Here is a 23,931-nt window from a genome sequence, read left to right as displayed (position 1 = left end):
CAGGTACAGTCAGGTATGTAGTATAAAGTGTGTATACTACACAGGTACAGTCAGGGATGTTGTTTATAAGACACAGGTACAGTCAGGGATGTTGTTTATAAGACACAGGTACAGTCAGGTATGTAGTATAAAGTGTGTATACTACACAGGTACAGTCAGGGATGTTGTTTTTAAGTCACAGGTACAGTCAGGGATGTTGTTTATAAGGCACAGGTACAGTCAGGGATGTTGTTTATAAGACACAGGTACAGTCAAGGATGTTGTTTATAAGTGACAGGTACAGTCAGGGATGTTGTTTATAAGACACAGGTACAGTCAGGGATGTTGTTTTTAAGACACAGGTACAGTCAGAGATGTTGTTTATAAGTCACAGGTACAGTCAGGGATGTAGTATTAAGTGTGTATACTACACAGGTACAGTCAGGGATGTTGTTTATAAGTGACAGGTACAGTCAGGGATGTTGTTTATAAGGCACAGGTACAGTCAGGGATGTTGTTTATAAGTAACAGGTACAGTCAGGGATGTTGTTTATAAGTGACAGGTACAGTCAGGGATGTTGTTTATAAGACACAGGTACAGTCAGGGATGTTGTTTTTAAGACACAGGTACAGTCAGAGATGTTGTTTATAAGTCACAGGTACAGTCAGGGATGTAGTATTAAGTGTGTATACTACACAGGTACAGTCAAGGATGTTGTTTATAAGTCACAGGTACAGTCAGGGATGTTGTTTATAAGTCACAGGTACAGTCAGGGATGTTGTTTATAAGTCACAGGTTCAGTGAGGGATGTTGTTTATAAGGTACAGGTGCGATCAGGGATGTAAAATAATTTGTCTATACAAGACAGGTTGCCAGTCAGGCATGAACGAGAATTTAGAAATTGTAGAGGACAGGTACAGTTGTGGAAGTTTCATCACAAGCAATATTAATTTAATAACGATTTCGAAAGTTATAAATATAATTATTTATATAGCACCGCATTTCCTTAAATATGAACAATGGTTTTTCTACGTACCACATACCATGTATTTTCAATCACAACGCGGTTATATATCGTCCAGTCAGGATGTCAATCATTTGTGGTTCCATGCATATTATATATATAATTTTTTTCTCTTTTTAGAATTTTTTCTGATTTTCTTGTAACCGATTTTACAACTTGCTACCTGTGTTTAGTAAACTCTGTGTACTTAGTTAGCACATATAAATGAAGGTTTTTGACAGGAATTTTTTTTTTCACTACATTAGATTGAAATATTTTTGTTGAGATTGGTCTGTAAGTAGATGGGATGTGTCGGAGAATCTCGTAATTCTTTATCCTTTCGTTGGCTCTTTCCACATGAATACGTGCTTTAGCAATCTTGTAACACAGTGCTGCTTCTTGTTTGGTAAACTGGCCTCGTGTTGATAAAAAAGCTGGTATGTTTAAGCAGACACCCTGGGGCAACTGGTCATGAATGGTGAAACCTTTGTCGGCCAAAATTAGGTCTCCAGCTTTGAACTTACGTAAAACTTGGCTGTGACGTACAATAGCTACATCAGAAGTAGAACCTGGGTACAGCATGGAGCAAAATGTAAGTGCACCGTTTGGAGCCACGCAAGTCACTGCTTTAACAGTATGGCGACTTTTATATGTACTGTAGGCCATGGCCTGATTGTCCATATGTGTAGGGATATCCTGGGTTGTTTCAATTGCATCCATGGATGCTCTAGCAGAGGAAAAATCCTCAAAAGATTTTGGCAGAGACCCTGAAAAAAAATTGGAAAAAAATTAATTTGATAATTTGTAATTGTGTTAAAAAAATCGTGTTACAGTCAAACTTTTAAGAATACAATAAATTTAACTGCATAAAATCTTTGCAAGTCATTGTGATAAATTTTAAAACATACCTTTGCATTTAAGCTGACTTGGAAAACATTCATTGACTACGCCATCGGACAGCATCTTGTGTAGTGCATGAACAAGGGTATGAAAGATGTTCGAAACTGTTGGTCGACTGACACAGAATCTATGAGCCAAGTCAGTGTCCCGTAGATTGAGTTTTAACTTCATTAGTACAATGAGTAGTTGGTCCTCTGTTTTCATTGAAGGAGTCCAGCCATTATAATAAGTGAGTTCAAACCGCTGTAACAATCTGACTAAGATTTCGAATATGTCATACTGTAGGGATGTATACAAAAGCATCTGAAAATAAATTAGTTTTAATGCCGATTAAAATATTTCCCAAAACTGAAAAGATTGTAAATAAATTAGTTTCAAGTAAAAACAATATTTGTCACAGTCAGGTTTGCTACTATCCACATTATGCGTTTATTTAAAACTGGTGAAATGAGTTCTGATAATTGTTATCATAGAGTAATACATGGTTTATAGAGAGAAGGATTTAGATATTATTCAGCCAAGGAGCAAATGAAATGATTTTTCTCTGTCTTTTCAAATTGTATATTATGAATTCAACGATACATGTAATAACAAAATATGTTAAAGGTACTTGGACACAGATTTGAAGTTATAATTTTCTCATTTTTTCTGTATAATATCACGAATTATATATTTTAATAGCATTTCACACAAAAATTAATTAAAAATCTTATTTCATTTAAAAGTTATTAAAACTTTAATTTTTTTTGGAGGGTTTGATTGACACATCCTTGCACTTTCACAAAATTTTAACTTTATTCTTAATCCTTAGGAAAAGTGGCAATTTTGATGTGTTTTAATGAGAAATATTAAAACTTTTATCAAGAAAAATAATTTTATTCAGAGTAGAAATGTTAGAAAGCAAAACACCTTCATAAGTACCGTCATTCCGAACTAAGAGATGCGTACAGAGTTTAGCAAATCGAGCACACTCGTGTTATGTACACAGTTTTTGTAAACAGGGCTCCAGTTCTGTTATTGTTTATATTTAGAATTCATCGGGTGCGTTCAATCGTCACAGTCTGCTTACCACAACTGCATGGACTGACAATATATTGTGTTTGTTTTTGCTTTTGAACGTGTCTACTCTGAATTTTCTAGATTATAGTATTAATATTTTTCATTTATACAAAACGACATTGCCACTTTTCCTAAGGATTAAGAATAAAATTAAATTTGTGAGAGTGCAAGGATATGTCAATCAAACCCGCCAAAAATTTGAAATTTCAATATCTTTTTAACGAAAAAGATTTTTAATTAATTTTTATGTTAAATACTATTATAATATATAAGTCGTAATATTATAGAGAAAATAATAACTTCAAATCTGTGTCCAAGTACCTTTAACATAACAGTCAATCCGAAGTGTTCATCCCTCAACAGCAACAAGTTTACTGAAATTCTTAGGAAAAAGGAAATCACAATTGGAATTCCTTTAAATGTCCCTTCTCTTCATTGTCTTTTATATCGTGAATTGACATCGGCTTCCTTTTACTAGACTCTATTTTTAGGGCAAGCAATTCCTCTTCCAGTTGCTGTATTTCTGTTGAGAGGCGCTGCATTTCTTGAGTACAGTTAAATGTGCAGGATGCTGAGTAGTTGTGCTCTGCTATCAACTGAAAATATATTGTAAATCATGAGTAATTCGATGTACAGTTAAAAGAACTGTTATATTATTAAAAATTAATGAAAATGTTTCAGTGTTGGCCATTTGTTATCAATGGTGTTTTAAATGAGCTTTACTTTTTCTTGATCTTGACAATTTGGTGCTTGAGGAATCTGTAACTGGTCTATCTGTGAAGATGACAGGGACTCCTCACGTTTGAGTTTTTTCCTCCTTTGTAAAATAATTAAACTTGAATTATTTTTTATTCATTTGTGAGCTACTCTGTTTATACATGTACCCTTTAAAAGATTTTTTGTAAAATATTCTCAATCAAACCTTTAACACCCACCATCCAAAAACAAGATATCATATTTTGAAAAATAATTGAACCTTTTTGTGCATTCAGGATCGGAGAAATCCATAGCCTTTCCCTCATTCCATGCAAAATATGCAGGGTCCCCCTCTTTCTTACCATCCTTAAAGTGGCAGGAGCAGATCCTATCATTCTGATCTCCTGGTTGGCGATCAGCTCGTCTAAAAATATTTTATACAAAGACTGAGTGAAGCAGAATTAAAAGTCAAAACAATTTAACATGTTCATTTGGTATGTTATTATCAAATCATAGCCCAAATGACTTATTTTTTCCATTCTTTTTTTTTCATATGTTACATTTACTTGCAAGTACAAGATAACCATCTGCATAACATTAACAAACGGTAGTTGTACTTGGTGGTAATAATACGAAATAAAATATAATAAAACAGCTGTTAAACGAAAAATATTGTTGCTACAAATTGCACAGTTTTGGTAGTATATACTCTTCATTCTTCTTCTGCTATATTGATTACGACGAGATTTAACTTTTTAGCATGTATGTTTAAATATCTGACAATGCAGCATCGTGACATATCGTTACAAGTACCTACAAATTTCGTCAACATTTCTACGTTTACCGAGTCTTTTCCTAGCAGGCCGAAATATCTCCAATCATGTCACGATGGTAAACACTCGTGCATCTCGTAATTAATGCTGTAATAAAAAAACTGACTGTGTTTTTGTAGCGGGAGCAGCAATTGAAAACAAGATGTTTCACTGTGATGATGTTTATTACAGTTGCATAAATACCAAATGCATCATCATAAAGCAGATTCTGCAAAATAATATAAAATACATTTACTCAAGTTGATATCACATATAACAGCAGAATCTATTATCATCATAAAATCAAATAATTACTATATATTTAATTAGATTATAAAATATTAAATATTGACACATATCAATGAGTTATACCTCTTGACTTTAAATATACAACTGATATTTCTCTTATTCACTTCATAATAGTGGATATAATAACTATTTACAATTATATACTTGCTTTATATACATATATAGCAACATACCAGACTATGGGTATGAATCCCTCTCTAATACTGTATATTGCATGATTGTGTGTATGGCTTATGGATTATCAATATCTACAATTCATAAATAATATCCATACACTATATATCCTTTTGTGTCATAAAATACATTTATTACAAAGTTTAAAATCAACTAGTTTATCAGCTTTTGACAAACTTAAATAATTTAATAAATCTCTCATATGCCTCTTTCATTCAGTTAATTAATAGGAAAATATTGATATGAAATAGGAATGTCAAAAAGTCAACTTACTGTCAGTGGTCTTAAAGATTTCTCCAAAAATACAAAAACACAACTATACACTTTGACTGCTCCTGGGCTAGTAATTAGCTGGACACACTGGACAAAGGGGGTCAAAGGTTTTGGCGGGAAATTATTGACCAATGGCTATTTTTACTTATGTATTTATTCAAGGTTAAAAGTTAAGTTTAAAGTTTAGGGCTCTAGAGATTTCTAGACTTTAATTAGAGTAATTTGTTACAAGTTTATTTACATGTTTAATGTTTAAATAAAACATATTTATTTTAAATCAAGTTTATTATTGAAAGTTATTTTATAACTTTCAATGGCATCTGAAAGAAAAATACAATAAATTAAAATCAATATAAAATCAATACTATCACACACTTCCCCTCCTTTTAAATGACGTCCTCGTCATCTCATCTCTATAGAAGTGTGAACGAATAATCTAAAATTAAAAATAAAATCAAAGTGAATTATAAGTCATAAAAAATCATTTCTGCAACAGGATTTCAAGGAAAGTAGAGGACAGCTGCTTCTGGTCTACACCGGAGAGATGGTTATCTGAAACAAGAGATTTTAAATAATTACATTTTAATATCCAATCTGGATCTTTAGCAGGTTGTACGGACATGGAGTATTCTCCTGTCTTCATCCAAGCAGGTTTAGTCCTCGCTCTTACTGGTCTTGTTGGCTTTTCAGGTTCTTTGGGCAAATCTGCTGTCTGGATACCTGCAGCTTGATTTTCAGTTTCAGTTTCTTCTTGAGTGGCAGCTTCTGCATTTTCATCATCAGCCTGTTGTTCTGCAACAACTTCAGCTTCTTCAACTGCTTCTTCAACATGTGAATCCTCATCTTGCAGAGAAAGACTTTCAGTCTCTGGCTCACAATTCTGGGAAGCATCAGATGTGTTGCTCTTTTCTTCAAGAGTGAGAGCGTCCTCTCCCGCATCTGTGTCTTCATCTGTTGGTTCAGTCCAGCCAGCTGGGATCTGACCGTCGTCAGTCTGATCTGTACCAACACTTAAAGGAATACTATTTCATTCAACACGGTTTGGTGGACGTGGACCGGTCCATATGATTTCTTCGTCACTGCTGTCACTTTTGTCTTTTGTATCCGGTGTATTTCTCTTCGCCTTTCTTGGTAATCTCTTTCTGGGTCTAGGAGTAGGTCTTATAACTCGTGGTTCTGTTGGTTGGAAATCCAAATTTCCAATAGGCAAGAGAAGGTTTCTATGTACTGTTCTTTGTCTGCCAGAACCTTCTTCTTTTACGACATAAACTGGAATGGTGGAATTTGGTTGATCTTTAATAGTGTATGGTGTTGATTCCCACTTGTCAGCTAGTTTATGCTTTCCATCAAAGCTTGTAATCTTTACCAAAACTCTGTCACCTTTTTCTAGAATAGCTGATCTAACTTTCAAATCGAGGTTACGCTTCTGTCTTTCTTGAGCTCTTTGGTTTGCTGCTGTGGCTAATTGATAAGCTTCTTTTAATCTGGACTTTAATGATTCAACATATTTTGGAATTGGCATTTCTGAAGAAGATGTTGGTATGTTAAAAGCAATATCTATTGGAAGTCTTGGTTGTCTACCAAACATTAAGAAAAATGGTGAATGTTGAGTTGATTCTTGCTTCATACAATTGTAGGCATGAACTAATGGTCCAATATGGGATTTCCAATCTTTCTTTTGGTCAATGTTCAAAGTTCCTAACATCTGAAGAAGTGTCCTGTTGAACCTTTCACAGAGTCCATTACCCATCGGGTGGTAAGGTGTAGTTCTGGACTTCTGGATGTTCATGATATTACACAGTTCTTCAATAACTTTTCCTTCAAACTGGGCTCCTTGATCACTATGGATTTTCTGCGGAATTCCGTAATGAACGATGAACTGGTTAAATAATACATCTGCGGTGGTCTTAGCAGTTTGGTTCTTGGTAGGAATTGCTTGGGCATACTTGGTGAAGTGATCTGTCATTACTAGAATGTTTTGAAAATTACCCTTGGAAGATTCTAAAGTCAAATAATCTATACACAGTAGCTCAAGGGGTTGGGAAGTTGTAATATTTATCAAAGGAGCTTTCTCTGTTTGAGCTTTTCGTAGAATGCATCTGTTGCATGACTTAATGTAACGTTCAATGTCCTTAGTCATTCCATGCCAGTAGAATTTATCTTGAATAATGGCTGTTGTTTTCTCTCTACCAGGATGCCCCATATCTGTATGTAAAAATTTGAAAACTGCTTTCCTACAAGAGAGTGGTAAAACAATTTGATGTTTCATGGATTCGCCATTTCTTGTTTTTCTGAAAAGAATTCCATCATTAATATAAAATTTATCAAAATTTCTGAGCATAGCTAAATGAAATGCAATGTTGCTGCTGGGGAGGTTCTCTTTCCTGGGAGGTATTCCTGTTTTGACCTGAGAAAACCAAAAACGAATATCTTGGTCTTTACACTGTTCTCTTTTGATGTTGAAATCTGAAAATTTTGAAAGTTCTGATTGAATTAGGTTATCAGTAATATCTGGTGAAATAGACAAACATTCAATAAATGGTACATTGGCATGATGAACATTACAAATACTTTTAATTGTTTCAACAGAAATCTGTTCTCTGTCACGAACATCTGAAATTTCAGGCAATCGTGAAAGTCCATCTGCATCTGCGTTGCTTTTACCAGGGCGGTAAAAAATATTAAAGTCATAGGTGGCTAAAGAAGCAATCCATCGTTGAGAAGTAGCATCCAACTTTGCAGTAGATAAGACGTATGTCAATGGGTTGTTGTCAGTTATTACATCAAAAGTTGTTCCATACAAGTAATCTGAAAATTTTTCTGAAATTGACCATTTAAGAGCTAAAAATTCAAGTTTATGGATAGGATAATTTTTTTCAGATTTGGAAAGACCTCTGCTTGCGTAAGCAATGACACGTTTCTGTCCGTTCTGCAGCTGGTACAACACAGCGCCTAATCCTTTCTGGGATGCATCTGTGTGGATCTCAAATGGTTGACCATACATGGGAAAACCTAAAATTGGAAAATGAATTAATTTTTTAATTTCTGAAAGGAAATGTCTTGTTCTTTTTCCCAGTGCCAGTTTGGTGGTGATGTATTTGCAGCTTTGGAATTTCTCCTGATCTTCTTTGAGGTATCTGGAATTAAATTGGTGAGAGGTTTAGCTATTTTTGAAAAATCTTTAATAAATTTCCTATAATACCCAACAAAGCCTAAAAATTGTCGAACCTGATCTGGATTGATAGGTGTTGGCCAGTCTTTAACTTTCTGGATCTTTTCTGGGTCAGGTTCAATTCCATTTTCTGAGACGATATGTCCTACATACTTGACTTTTTTCTTGCAGAATTCACATTTCTTAGGAGATAATTTCAAGTTGATCTGTCTTAATCTCTGAAATATCTGCTCTAGTCTTTCAAGATGCTCTTCAAACGTGTTGGAAAAAATAATGATGTCATCCAGATAGATGTAGCAAATCTTGAGATGTAATCCGTCAAATGCTTCCTCCATGAGTCTTTGGTAAGTTGCCGGAGCATTGCATAAACCAAATGGCATCCGGTTAAACTCGTAAAAGCCAAGGGGACCAACGGTGAACGCTGTCCGCTCCTTGTGTTTCTCAAAGACCTCTATCTGGTGATAGCCACTCTTCATATCTAGGATTGTAAAGAACTTATTATTAGAGAGAGCTTCTAAGATTTCATCAGTCCTTGGTAAGGCATAGGAATCCTTTTTAGTTCTGTTATTTAGTTCTCTGTAGTCAATGCACATTCTTAAAGTCTTATCTTTCTTTCTACACAGTACGACATTACTCGACCAAGGTGATTTTGATTTCCTAATAAGTCCTGCATCAATCAGACCTTGAAGATGGTTTTTGACTTCCATGTACATATTTGGTGGAATTTTTCTGGATTTTTGTTTGAAAGGTGTTTCGTCGATTAGTTCTATTTTATGTTGGACTAGCGTGGTATGTCCGATGTCTGTGTCTGATGAAGAAAATACATCTTGATACTTCTGGAGAAGATCAGTCAGGACTTGTCTCTCTGATGTTGTTGAGCTCTCATCTATGTGAAGTAACTTCAAGTTGTCATTAGAGTTGTCTCCCTTAGATTGTGTGATTTCTTCTATGTTGACAGGGTGTAATTCACACAATATGGCCTTTGGAGATATGGTGACTGTTCTTGTTGTAATATTGTCGATTTGTACGGGAATCAGTTTGTCACATGGATATTGGTAGTTAACTACAGATGGTACTATGTCTAAGTCCACAGGAATTCTAGACCTTGGTGTTGCTTGTAAAAGTGCACAAGTTGCATGATAAGGTACTGCTTTGTCAACATAACCTTGTAATGTGACCGAAGAATTTGGTTTAATAGTAACACTGTTCTTGTGTACCGATTTCACAACGCCGAGTCTGTTACTGTTCCTCTGTAATTCCTTTTCTCGGAGTAGCAATGATCTTAAAGTCAGGTACCATGGTAAATGTAAGTCTGTTTCTTGCAAGCACCTACTACCAAATGTTTCCTGCAAATCATTAAGTACATGTTGCAAAATATTTGTACCGAGAAGAATAGGAACTTCTTGATAGCGGGAGCAGCAATTGAAAACAAGATGTTTCACTGTGATGATGTTTATTACAGTTGCATAAATACCAAATGCATCATCATAAAGCAGATTCTGCAAAATAATATAAAATACATTTACTCAAGTTGATATCACATATAACAGCAGAATCTATTATCATCATAAAATCAAATAATTACTATATATTTAATTAGATTATAAAATATTAAATATTGACACATATCAATGAGTTATACCTCTTGACTTTATACAAATGATATTTCTCTTATTCACTTCATAATAGTGGATATAATGACTATTTACAATTATTTACTTGCTTTATGTACATATAGCAACATACCAGACTATGGGTATGAATCCCTCTCTAATACTGTATATTGCATGATTGTGTGTATGGCTTATGGATTATCAATATCTACAATTCATAAATAATATCCATACACTATATATCCTTTTGTGTCATAAAATACATTTATTACAAAGTTTAAAATCAACTAGTTTATCAGCTTTTGACAAACTTAAATAATTTAATAAATCTCTCATATGCCTCTTTCATTCAGTTAATTAATAGGAAAATATTAATATGAAATAGGAATGTCAAAAAGTCAACTTACTGTCAGTGGTCTTAAAGATTTCTCCAAAAATACAAAAACACAACTATACACTTTGACTGCTCCTGGGCTAGTAATTAGCTGGACACACTGGACAAAGGGGGTCAAAGGTTTTGGCGGGAAATTATTGACCAATGGCTATTTTTACTTATGTATTTATTCAAGGTTAAAAGTTAAGTTTAAAGTTTAGGGCTCTAGAGATTTCTAGACTTTAATTAGAGTAATTTGTTACAAGTTTATTTACATGTTTAATGTTTAAATAAAACATATTTATTTTAAATCAAGTTTATTATTGAAAGTTATTTTATAACTTTCAATGGCATGTGAAAGAAAAATACAATAAATTAAAATCAATGTAAAATCAATACTATCACATTTTTTCTCACCTGCATAGTTTTCCCCACAACAATCGCTTCTTTCCGTCTGTGGGAAAGCGATAAAACTTGCAGCTGTTAGCCCCACTCCGATGGTTGCAAGCGAATGCGAAGCATATCACCATTTTTGTTTGTCACCGGAAGTAGTCAAATCTCGCGCGCTCTCGTTTACGAGCTTACAGTCCCTAAATCTTTTCGGCGTGCCCGAACAAAGCATGGAGGAGGGCTTGCAATATTTATGCTTTCATATATCCCAGTCAGGTGAAAGATATATCAATAGAGAAAAGAAGTGATATTTTGTATTTAAAAAAAATATATGTGTATATGTGCATACAGTACTCTATTATTTGTGTAAACACATCTTTCTGTTAATTCACGTGAGAATAGCGTCCTTTTATGTCAAATTAAAGGTTAAAGGAGATGTTAATTTTGATGTAATCATGGAATAGAACAAGGTGGAGGTCACTTACTTTGAAATGTAATATTTCTTTCAGATATATTGATAATTTTGTCAATTGCTTACAATTACATTGATTTTTTCAAATGTAACTAATTACGCTCCATTACATTGACAAATGTAACCAACTACATTTTAATTACTTCAATTTTATTTCACAAAAAATTTGATAGTCATATACAAGTATATACAGGCATTTAGTACTGAAATAGTATTTTACAGTTTTGAATTTTTTAAAATACATTCAATTGAAAGCAGGTTCAATAACTTTAAAATTTGTAATTAATAACACACAAAACAATTACTTTTTCAAGCCCTAAGATAGAGATTGAAGTATTTAACAGAATCATGTGACATATTTGATCTCTGTATCATTATTTAATGATTTTTGATAATTTGGCCAAGAATTAGATTCATTCTTTATCATTTAATTTTAAAATAATTAAATCAATTTAGATGTAAAATTGTTGCTTTTTATGAGTTCAAATTTTCCCGCGGAATAATACAACGGGAGTAATGGGAAACGAGGGGAGGTTGATGTAATAACTGATACATAGATCTAGTAGCCATGATTTTTCTTAAAATGATATACATGAAGATCGAGTAACTGTTTGGGGTTAAATGTACATTTATTAAATCTGGAACTTTCCAATGATTCCGAGGACTAGAATGAGAGGATTGCATGGATAAGATGATTCAGCAGGTCGTCAAGCGGATGTTTCCCCATACCAGACAAGATTACACTAATTAATTTGCGTTCCTTTTTGGAAATCAAACAATTAAGAGGCGAGAATACAAACAAAATTAAAGAGTCAGTAGAAATTATAGCTGATGGATGGCATAGAAATAACTGATAAATCATTTTTTAAAGACAAACTGGGGGTCTGGATGGTAAAACTACAGCGAATGGTCATAATTTATTAATTTACAATTCATTGCAATTAATTGCAATGAAAATTGAGTTGTAACTCAAAGTACTTTGCGTTTAATCACAATCTTTTGCGTTAAAACGAAATAATAAATCTGCGTTTAATCGATCGCAATAATTGTTGCAATTATAGGCGATATTTTTTCCCCGTTTAAACGCATTACTTTTGCAAATAAATGCAATAACTTTTGCATTTAATAGCATTAATATTGCATTTAATCGCAATGATTTATTGTATTTAATCGCATTTGTTGCGTTAAGTCGCAATATTTTTTTGACATTTAAATGCAAAGATTAATAAGAAATACTATGGTCCAATTCTTCAAAGAGGAGCTGTTTGGTTCTGTTTTTTTTTTCATGTTGCAGTTTGTGAGATTTGATGTTTAACAATGGCATTTTAACAACCAGATCTAGAAAGGTATTAGAGCGCAACACTTTTAACGCAGCCAGTAATCAACTACTTGCCTGCTTGAACATATTTAATTGTTTAGACGTTACAACAAAAGAATTGGACACAGTTTCTGAAATCTTAGAACGTCCTCTCCTTTATAACAATTAATTACACAAAGTATTGTTCAAAAATTAATTTACATTAGAACCAAAGGTCAAGATTTTCTAACATAGGTAATGCATGTACAAAATTTAAATTGATTTAGCATGTGCAAATGAATCTACATATTCAAAAATGACATGATCTCTTGATAAACAAATTCACATTCAAAAATAAACTTTCAGTTTCAGAAATACTTATCGAATTATCTCCTCATAACAGAACATGAGTGTCTACAATACGTAAATTAATTATTTTAAAAATAGCATTGAACAGGTCGTTTCTTGGGGCAGTGTATTTCGCCCAAGTGAAAAAGAAATGATATACGTCTTCTATTTTTCCACAAGTGCATAATTACTTATTCAAAAATAATATCAAAAAATAAAACAACTTATTAAGCATGTTAAGTCTTTCTTTGGAACACAGTTATGTCTTAACTAGTATGAATCACACTCAAGTTACAATCATCAAAAATAAAGGACGTGGTGGGTGTTCTCTGAGAGTTTACACAATTTTTTAAGGAACCAATAGTAGTGGATTGTCTTGTTTCAAGAGGTAAAGAATTCCATTCCCTTATTGCCATTGTTACAAATGATGATTTCCATATATTTAATCTACACTTAGGTATGCAATAATTTTGCGACTGTCTTGTTACGTAATTTGATTCGTATGATCGAATATTTTCGTAGACAACAAGAAGAATTTTGTATCAGAAACTAGGGACAGATTTTCCCTATGGATGTTATGACAATGTCCATAGTGTTGTAAATCTTTCTAGTCCACAGTGTAATAATGTACATGTGATGGGACTTTTATTCCATACACAGAGACATAAGCGTATTCATGGGCATCGGTCGTGCAATAAACCTGCTATACAAGACGTCTCTTTTGATTCATTACTACGTTATGTAAATCAGCAGTTAGGTCTACTTCTTATTCGCCCCAAACTTTACTCTGTACGTTTGAAACTTTTAAAAAGTTATTCTTGAAAAGTTTAAGGATAGTCCCATTTTTGATTCCTCGACACAAGAATATAGGCACGGATCTGTGATTATGGATATTGCATATCATAGGCTTTTTTACCCGCATTTTTGAGACAGAAAATGCAGCTAAAACAGTCGGTTTTTTCCTTGGACTTTAATATGCCTGTTAAGGAATTGACGCAGTTAATATAAAGTAATATTTTTTATCACAAAAGGGTCCAGTCTTGTATCCCACAATATTTTAAAGCTATATATGCTGTATAAGTGTTTTATTTTAAAAAGTATAAATATATGTGGTGTCTCATCAAGTTACATAAGTTATATACTTCCTGCAAATAAGACAATTCCCCTCCACCACTTTTAAAAGTTCTGAAATATTCTTTGGTAAAAATCATTTTCTCTCCGTGTCGGATAAAAAACCGCCTCTTATTGAAGTATTCATGATCATGTTGTCTCACATGTTTACAGCAAACAATGGTCCAATCTCGTGAATGAACCGAAAAGCATGATGGTCTACTACAATGTTACTACAAACACGTGAGTTAAGGATTGTCAATATTGAGATCTCAGAGTTGATTACTTTTTGTACTGAGGAATAATCACGTGCTATTGTCTTTTCAAAGGACATTCTCGGTGGGGCGAACTTCTGCAGATGTCAGCGAATATGGATAAGGAAGTGTGGAAACCATGTTGTGCTAAAATGAAATAACTAATACAAACAAATGATATAATTTGACCAATCGAAATGGTTATTACATGTAGATACATTCGATTCTGCATTTCTTAATGGTTCAAAACAACAAAATATCATGTACAATATACCGAATTCCAAACCAGAATACAACTAAATAATATAAATATATTCTTAACATATGAACCACAGTATTTCTGACCCCTTGAAAATAATATAAAAAATCTTGCAAGTAGGTTATCAGCATAGGCTCGGGTTAATTCGAAAGTGAAATTTGAAGTTTGGCAGTAATTATTGAAGTAAATGAATAAAATTAAGTCATGTTTAGTAGAGAAAGATATTGGAACCTATTTTACTTGTCAGATTTCTTCGAGCTAGTTGATTTTTATTTTAACTGTTCTATCTCCCAACCCTTCGGATGAGACCGTATAAGAGTCATTATCAAAAACCGCAGAAAAAAACATTGGAAAAATCAACAAATTTCTTGCATTTAGAATTAACTTTTTTATTGTTACTGTAGAACACAAAAACACTAAACTCCCACCTGGAAATTATTTGATTTCAGAGTAAGAAGAAATCAAAATACTGGTTCACCTAAAATTTTGTCCTTCCTGTTACAGACACAATAATGCAAGTTTTACTATTAAGAGGCGGAAAAATAATTATAAAATTAGTTAAGCCTAGTTTGTGAAAGCATGGCAAATAAAAAATCAAGTATAATTTTTCACTGAAACTGGAGCGAAATAATTTTTTCAATTATTTTAAAAACAATTTTCAAATCTGAACTCATTTTGGTCAATATTTTCACCATTTTACAGTCGTAAAAGTTAGCATAAAAAACACATTCACACATTTGATAAGAAATGGCATTTTATGCATGCATGTAGATCCAATCTTGTTACAATTACATATAAACCACATATTTTCATAATTATAGTGCATGTAACATTAAGAACAGGCCCGTAACAGGAAAGACTGTACTTTGCAATAGACATGGTTCTCCTGTAACAGAATCCTAAATTCTAGTTTAGAAATGATTGGAAAGTAAATATTGAATCAGTTTCCGTCTGAAATCTGTTAATATACATGTATTATAAAGATATAGAGTAACTAAAGCAATTCCAGAAAAATATGACTTTGAAAGGTTTTTTGGTTTCTCAGTTAAAAAGTGTAACAGGAAAGAACAGAACATGCAACAGGAGAAATGTCTGTGAATCTACATCAAAATCTTTTTTTGTTAAACACATAATTTAATTAATCCCGAAAATTTACGCTGATGTTCCCAAATAATGATTAAACTTTACGTTAAAGTTAAGATAGGAACAAAAAGAGTATGAAAATAATGAATATGTATGACTGTTTCAGGAGAGACTTTTCCAAAATACACAGTATTGTAATAGTACAAAACAATGTTACATGTTAATTAGATAATAACATAGAATAATTGCTGAATTACAAGTAAAATGTAAAATAAAATAGGATTTGCATTAAGAAAATTGCTTGCCTATGCAAATATTGGCGTGTACAACGTAAAGGAAGGACACCGAAAGACACTAGAGTCTGAAAAAAATATTTAACCTCCATTTGAAAGAAAAACATAGATTTAGAGAGCCGTCCTCCTTTTGCCTGTATAATTTTCTTTTACCTTTCTTTAGAAGAAAACTTTCTTTTTTCACTGTATTTCTAAATATAGAAACATAAAATATTACCTGGTAGTTCAAACGAGTGTATGTTTCTGGCAAGTTGTTTGATTAACTTGTGAATTTTCTACTGCAATTTGGAAATGGGCCCTAGCTAGGTCATCAAAATTGGGAATTTAATTTCATTTTATCACTGGGAAATTGAATCACATGGTAATTTTCAACAAAACAAAAACAAACAAACAAACAAACAAAAAGAAAAAAAAGAAACACTCATGATGTTTAGTATAGCTTACCGTATTTGAGCCAAATGCTCGGATGAGCTTTTCTGATTGAGATTTGTGATTTGTTTGTTGGTGTTAACTTAAAGTAATTGTTACTTTTTTTCTTAAACTTCTCACATTTTTTTTATCTTGGTCATTTTAACTATATTTAGCACAGAATATCTTATGAAAAGGAAATTTAAATTGTTCAAATGAAGGTTCACACCCTCTTCCAATAGATAATTTAGAAAGAATGAAATTCTTTGCCAGGTCATTTAAAAAAGACCAGAAAAGATAAAATTTAAATATACAGCTTCATGACATAGTGTAGATTAAAGTTTTTTTCAAATCATGAACCCCTAGGGTAGGGTATGGCATTATGAATGATCAAAACATTACTGGCGTAAGTTTAGACACATATCAACAAATCTCTTTTCAGGAACAGCAAACCCTTGATAAGGACGTTAAACAGTAATATAATCAATCAATCAATCGATCAGTCAAATATAAATAAAGGCATTTATACTTAGTGTACATTCTAATTTGTTCAAATCATGATCACTTGTGTAGGGTTTGGCATCTATTGGTTAATTTAGAGTTATATTGGGGGTAGAAATAATTATGAAATTTTTTTAAAATCTTCTCATTACATGTAGCAAAGCCATGGTCAGTAATAATAGATAAACCATACAATTATGACTGTTTTGTGATGTATAGTAAATTATACCATGGTTTGGGTTTCATGACCCTGGGTTTAACCTCACGAGACGAATGACCCTCAGGAATTGGGCCTAAATTCCAACCTTAACAGGGCAGTAACAAATCCCTTAACCTGAGTGAAACTTTTTTTAGAGATGGAAAAATATATACTGCCTATAGCTAAGAACCATAATTTATTGTGTCCTTTATGTTAAACTGAATTGATAAATAAAAAAATCATATATTGAATTTATATTATACTGTGCTAATAAGAAAAAAAAGTTCTCAAAAATTGTTTTTTTATAGCAATGCCTGTCTTTCCTGTTAGAGAATCATATTTAGTAGTCCTTTAATATCAAAAATTATCTTTTCATAGTTGAAAAAAGAATAAAAAATAAAATAATTAGTACAAAGTAATAAAATGAAAATAATATTAAATCTGACAAATTAATAAAAGTCCACATTTTTTTTCTGATTTAAGCAAAATTTATCCGTACAGTTACAATATGCTATGTCTTTCCTGTTACAAAATCACTTTTTATGTTTTTATTAACAATTAGAAACAATGAATCCTTACTCAAGGTGTATTTGTGTTACTTACTTCAATTTTAATAGAAATCATGCAATAAATTTCTTGGTTAATGATGAGATAGGTCTAAAATCCACATTTTATTTAATGTTAGTCTTTCCTGTTACAAAAATTGTCTTTACTGTCACAAATTAATACGTAACAGGATGGACATATAACAGGGTTGACAATTGCTCTATATTTGGACATTTTTTCCTTATTGCTTACCATACAAGCGGATAATGCAGTAGGTTTGAAGCAATATGTTTAAGTTATTTTGTAAAAGAAGTTAAAATTGTTTCACTCAATTGTTTAAGCTTTATTTCAATGTAACAGTACGGACGTCATTTTTTTCTACTGTGTAAATCGTAGTTTTAATTTGAACATTTTATTCAAACTTATCAAATTAAAAAAGTTACATGAACAACCTAGTAACATGGAGATGTAACCAAGGCTAATGGTAAGTATGAAACCCAGAAAAGTTAATTCTAAATATATCTATTTTCTTGATTTTCTTTGGCGTAGCAGGAGAGACAAAAACTCGTTGGACACATCTTTTAGTCTTCATATTTACAAGATGAGCTTATTTAAGACAATTTTAGTGTTTTTATGGCATTTATGATGAATAGTTTAAGGCATACAAGGAAAAAAATGAAAAGAAAATGAACAACATATGCCATAAACAACTTGTTAATTCAATGGAAAGGAGTGTGTGACATCACAAAATGTGCTAATTTGAGCTATTATCAATGTATTTTTATTTAAATATATCACACAGCGATAAAATTAACATTCTCCCATTCATGCAATAAATTTCTTGGTTAATGATGAGATAGGTCTAAAATCCACATTTAATTTAATGTTAGTCTTTCCTGTTACAAAAATTGCCTTTACTGTCACAAATTAACACGTAACAGGATGGACATATAACAGTGTAGACAATTGTTCTGTATTTGGACATTGTTTCCTTATTGCTTACCATACAAGCGGATGATGCAGTAGGTTTGAAGCAATATGTTTAAGTTATTTTTTAAAAGAAGTTAAAATTGTTTCACTCAATTTTTTAAGCTTTATTTCAATGTTACAGTACGGACGTCATTTTTTCTACTGTGTAAATCGTAGTTATATTTTGGACATTTTATTCAAACTTATCAAATTAAAAAAATTATATTAACAACCTAGTTGCATGGAGATGTAACCAAGGCTAATGGTAAGTATGAAACCCAGAAAAGTTAATTCTAAATATATCTATTTTCTTGATTTTCATTGGCGTAACAGGAGAGACAAAAACTCGTGGAACACACCTTTTAGTCTTAATATTTACAAGATGAGCTTATTTAAGACAATTTTAGTGTTTCTATGGCATTTATTATGAATAGTTTAAGGCATACAAGGAAAAAAATGAAAAAAAAAAACAACATATGCCATAAAACACTTGTTAATTCAATGGAAAGGAGTGTGTGACATCACAAAATGTGCTAATTTGAGCTATTATCAATGTATTTTTATTTAAATATATCACATAGCGATAAAATCAACATTCTGCCAACTATAGAATAATGTATTCTAAATAGTGATATAAAAATGTATATAATTTTTACTTCATATACTTTTATCGGCTTGTGACCAAAATTTTGGCGATTTTTGATAATGACTCATAAACCGATGCCCCGTGTCGCAGTAGGTGCTGGCACGAAAAAGATCCCTCCCTGCTCAATGGCCCTGAGTGCCGAGTATAGGACAAAATTTGTAGCCCTCCACCGGCAAGTGGTGGCGTCTCCATATGAGTAAAAATTCTCGAGACGGACGTTAAACAATCAATCAATCAATCTATTCCCCCACCCACTTAAAAAAAATTGATGCTCCCTACCTGAATTAATTTTTATTAAAGGTGTTAATCGAAATGCTTGGTTGTGCCCTCAAACTGGAATAGTTTTTAGAGGCCTGGGATTCCTTGACCAATTTTATTTTATTAGCCCAACTATATTTCTAAGAAGGCAAGATGTATGGTATGTAAGTTTCATCTACATATGTTATGTAATTCATATTAAAAAAAACAAAAGGGGTAATTGACGATATCCCATTCATGGTGTAAACATAGCAGTTTTAATTACTTTCCATACATTGTACTTGACATAAAAAATTTTTGAGCACAATGCACTCCATACTGAAGATCCGTAGATGTTCACCCAACCAAAAATGTCCACTAGCAGTACAGCACGGGGAAACTTTAAACAAACGGACCTGTACAATGGAGTGGGGAAAACTTTAATTTTCATCATTGTTAATCATTTGTATGCAAATATGAGCATGGGATTAGTAGATAATAATGTACATAATGCATCAAGTCTTTCTGAGAGCGATTAAAAAAAAGTAGCCTTTTTGAAAAACACATGTAGTATTTTATGCCCATCTTCCTGATACTCGCACTAAAGGTTGCTCTGTTTGATGTAATATTACACTATCTGATAACAACACAACACCGTTTGAAGTTGAAAAAGGTCATTTATTATTTAATGACAATTTTGTAAAAACTATTACAAAAATGAAAAAGTAGTTTAATAGATTTACATTAATAAACCTTGCAGTGATACCAATATCACTACATGCAACTTCCAAATAGATCAAAACATTACTATATAAAATGTTTACATCAAAGGTGGGGTAAGGTAAAAATGCCACACCTACTGAAAACAGAAATATGGAAAAATATTGTTAAATTACTCCCATCAATTGAGGACACTATAAATTTTACTAATAGGGAGAGGTGGGAGGGTTGTTCAAATTTAAAATTGTATTTCCATACAAATATGGCGCGGCCACTGATTGAACTCAATCTGATACTGAGGCTGTTCCAAAAACAAGTACGCACAAAAATATTAGAGTTATCTCGCTTGTCCCACTTTCAATACACAAGAAATGGGCATAAAATTATTTATGAACATAAATCGCATTTATGCCCATCTTCCTGATACTCGCACTAAAGGTTGCTCTGTTTGATGTAATATTACACTATCTGATAACAACACAACACCGTTTGAAGTTGAAAAAGGTCATTTATTATTAAATGCCAATTTTGTAAAAACTATTACAAAAATGAAAAAGTAGTTTAATAGATTTACATTAATAAACCTTGCAGTGATACCAGTATCACTACATGCAACTTCCAAATAGATCAAAACATTACTATATAAAATTTTTACATCAAAAGTGGGGTAAGGTAAAAATGCCACTTACTGCCAATGACAGGTAGAAATGACTGTCATCAGCAGTAAACCTCATCCAACCATAGTGCGAGTCTAATTCTTACTACTATACATGTATCCCCAAATTCATACAGAAATCCTGGATACAAAAATGAAAAATAACACATAACCAACATACCAAGAACTATTTCAACTCTTGTAAAACAATACCATCTTATTATGTACACAATCTTTGATCGATGCATAATTACATCAAAGCTTTACTACTTCTTGATACAACCAGATGCTCCTGTCATCATGGTTGAAAATGTTTTTTCTAAGCCAATGTCCTATTTCCTGAAACATATAATGTGTCAAACTTGCCCAAATATTTTGACAATAATGTCAAAAACCCTCATAACACTCATATTTCTCTATTACTGGTTTGATATTTATTTTACAGTCAGATGCTCCTGTCACCATGATTGCATATAATTTTGTGACAAATTAAGACAATTGATTGAAATCACCAACAGATAAACAGATTAACAAATTACTCACTATTTTATAGGAACCCAACTTAAAATAGCTTTAAATGTCATGAATTTATAATCTGACCAGATGCTCCTGTCACCATGGTCATTACCTCAACCTCACCTCAGTAGCATTAAAGATTTACAACAGGGATTCGAATATACTTTTTGAAAGCGTCTGATGACAACCGTCCCATTGCTTTAATTTTTTGCTCTGGAACTCCATTGGAAAAAGCCGTTGTGGCTGCTCCAATTCTGAAGCTGTGACCTTTATGTCGTTTACAGTCTAACCCACACCAAGTTAATGACAAACATAATTGATCTGTAAAATATTTCCGTGACACTGGGGACCCGTCCATGAAAGTAAAAAGAGGACCAGAAGTTGGTTTTCTTACTTGAAAATATGTCCATAGGGCATGAACGGGACATATTGTGTTATCTTTGCTGTTACTTTCCACATAAAAAGTATAAGATTGACCTTTACTATGTTTGAAAGTTTTCATAGTCAACTCAAACCCTATTAGGCAGTCTGAATTATTTTCTAAAAAATGTACAGATTGTACTGTCAATAAATGACAATTTCTGTCTTTTGAAGCTGTAAATTCTCCAATTCTAAGAAAACAGTGAAATGCCACTAAATACATACTTTTCATAAGTACCTGTACAAAATATGAACTTGCGGTATGTGGTAAAGAAGCTATCAGCTGTTTAAGAATGCTTGGTGTTATAGGTAACCTAGGGTCCACTAAGCCTGTTTTATTCTTGTAACCTTGTAAACATTTTTTCACTAAAAAATTCTGAGTTGGGTCTTCCATATTCCTTATCTTATGTTGAAAACTTAATGCTGAAACATAGGTTGCCACAGTAGTACAAGCTAAGCCTTGTGAGTAACAATAAGCTATAAACAAGATGATATCTTCTGCTTCTGCTGGTACACCTTTTCTTGGCAAAGCAAATGATGACACAAAACGATGGTAATATTCGATTGCCCTTTGATAAGTATTATGAGTTGATGGTGCTATTGACTGATGTATTAGGTCCGAAGCTATTGATTCTAAAGTTTGAAATTGTCCTCGTTGTAATGGCATGCTACAGGGTTGTTGTGGGAAAATTTTTGTAGGAACTGTAGAATCTGATGGCGAGAAAGATGATCAGCTAAAACATTATCTAAACCCGGTACATGTCTTGCTTGAAATAAAATATTGTATTTTAAACATTGCACTACTAAACGACGAACTAAAACCATGATTGTCTTTTCTTTAGAGGATTGTTTGTTGATGATGTGCACAACAGCATCATTATCCGTGAAAAAAATAATACATCGATTTGCCAAGCTGAACTGCAAGTACAATGGGAAATAACTCTTTTATTGTAATATGATAGGTATTCCAGGTTTTAGGCCATATACCACTAAAATACTGATTTTTTAAATAACCACCGAAACCAATGTTACTTGCATCCGTGTACAACTGTAACGACTCAGAGTTGTCCCATTGCTCTGATAAAAACAGTGACTTACCATTGAAATGCTCCAAAAACAAACCCCAAGCATTTAAATCCGCTCGAGCTTCCTTATTTAATCTCCTATGATGAAAACGTTGAGTTAACCCAATTGACAGATCAATTATCCGCCTAAGAAATGGGCGTCCTGGAATGACCACTGAACAGGCGAAGTTTAAAAGACCTATTATAGATTGTAACTCTTGTAATGTTATAGATTTTTTAGACTTATGAATTTGTATTAGGTGTCTAGCTTTAGTTAACTTGTCTTGTGGTAAACGTTTTTCCATCAAAATAGAATCCAACTCAATACCCAAAAATATAAGCGAAGTGCAGGGACGGACGGTTTTTGACTCCTTAATTGGAATACCAATATCCTTGAACAAAAACATTATTTTGTTGAGATCTCTATAACAAATTTGCCTATCTTCTGGGCCAACACCTAAAAAATCATCTACCAGATGAACTAGTCTCCCACTTAAACCTAACTTGTTTTCACATACCCAATGTACTGCAGTACTGAATTCTTCAAATAACTGACAAGAAAAACTAAGTCCCATTGGGAGAGTTTTGTCAAAAAAATATTCATGGTCTATAGTAAAACCCAACAATTCCCAATCTGAACAATGTATTGGAACAATTTTATATGCATTCTGAATATCCAATTTAAACAACCATATATTTTGTACCATATCCCCATATTTCATTAATGCTGGGGCTTCCTGTGGGGACTTTTCAGTATAAATACCCACAAAAACAAAGAAGGCCTGGACCCATTGGGTAATTGCTCTAATTTCGTAAGTTTGCTTTTTGGGCTTGATTTCACATTCCACTTCCAAGTTTTCACTGATTTCAAAACCTTTATAATTATTCTTATTTTTCAACCCTAACAAATTTCCAAAGTCAACAAATTCATTTCCCCAGATTTTGCTTTTTATCTTAGAATCTACAGCGAGACCCAATGGTCTAGTGATACTGGGATTCTTAACTTCTGCGTTAAGTGATATCTCCTTAGATGCTGTTTGTTCATTAGTACCTGAGTTACTTGGTAAATTGCCATCTCCTGATTGGCTTGCATGATTGTTACTTGTTGGAGTGTCACTGGCGACTTCCTCTTGTTGTGGATTAACTGGCTTTGGAACTACCCCCATAGCCTGTAGAGCTG

The 23,931-nt window shown here is 32.7% G+C and overlaps 2 protein-coding genes and 2 long non-coding RNA genes across 4 annotated transcripts; all 4 read right to left on the bottom strand.

Moving 5' to 3' along the window:
- Window positions 1-1,256: 1,256 nt before the first annotated feature.
- Window positions 1,257-2,323, bottom strand: LOC134273587 (uncharacterized; the record flags this gene model as incomplete). Its single annotated transcript, XM_062755780.1, has 2 exons — window positions 1,892-2,323; window positions 1,257-1,750 (listed from the first exon to the last, which is right to left on the bottom strand). Coding segments are annotated over exons 1-2 (789 nt in total), but the record flags the coding sequence as incomplete, so codon positions are not given.
- A 961-nt stretch (window positions 2,324-3,284) lies between these two features.
- On the bottom strand, window positions 3,285-10,954 carry LOC134273588 (uncharacterized). Its single transcript, XM_062755782.1, has 4 exons — window positions 10,782-10,954; window positions 3,919-4,062; window positions 3,666-3,759; window positions 3,285-3,538 (listed from the first exon to the last, which is right to left on the bottom strand). Exons 1-4 carry the CDS (start codon window positions 10,892-10,894, stop codon window positions 3,341-3,343), a joined length of 549 nt encoding a protein of 182 aa, XP_062611766.1. The 5' UTR covers window positions 10,895-10,954; the 3' UTR covers window positions 3,285-3,340.
- Window positions 4,589-6,580, bottom strand: LOC134273589 (uncharacterized). The gene is made up of 3 exons (XR_009993444.1): window positions 5,207-6,580; window positions 4,933-5,007; window positions 4,589-4,679 (listed from the first exon to the last, which is right to left on the bottom strand). It is a non-coding gene; the product is annotated as an uncharacterized LOC134273589 (long non-coding RNA).
- Window positions 9,787-10,767, bottom strand: LOC134273590 (uncharacterized). Its single transcript, XR_009993445.1, has 3 exons — window positions 10,399-10,767; window positions 10,125-10,199; window positions 9,787-9,877 (listed from the first exon to the last, which is right to left on the bottom strand). It is a non-coding gene; the product is annotated as an uncharacterized LOC134273590 (long non-coding RNA).
- Window positions 10,955-23,931: the final 12,977 nt, after the last annotated feature.

This window comes from Saccostrea cucullata, unplaced genomic scaffold (assembly GCF_032062105.1).
Source record: "Saccostrea cucullata isolate Sc308-1 unplaced genomic scaffold, CSIRO_AGI_Scuc_v1 ctg981, whole genome shotgun sequence".
Lineage (NCBI taxonomy): Eukaryota > Metazoa > Mollusca > Bivalvia > Ostreida > Ostreidae > Saccostrea > Saccostrea cuccullata.
Note: the sequence above shows the minus strand (reverse complement) of the source record. Positions and strands in the feature narration are given on the sequence as shown.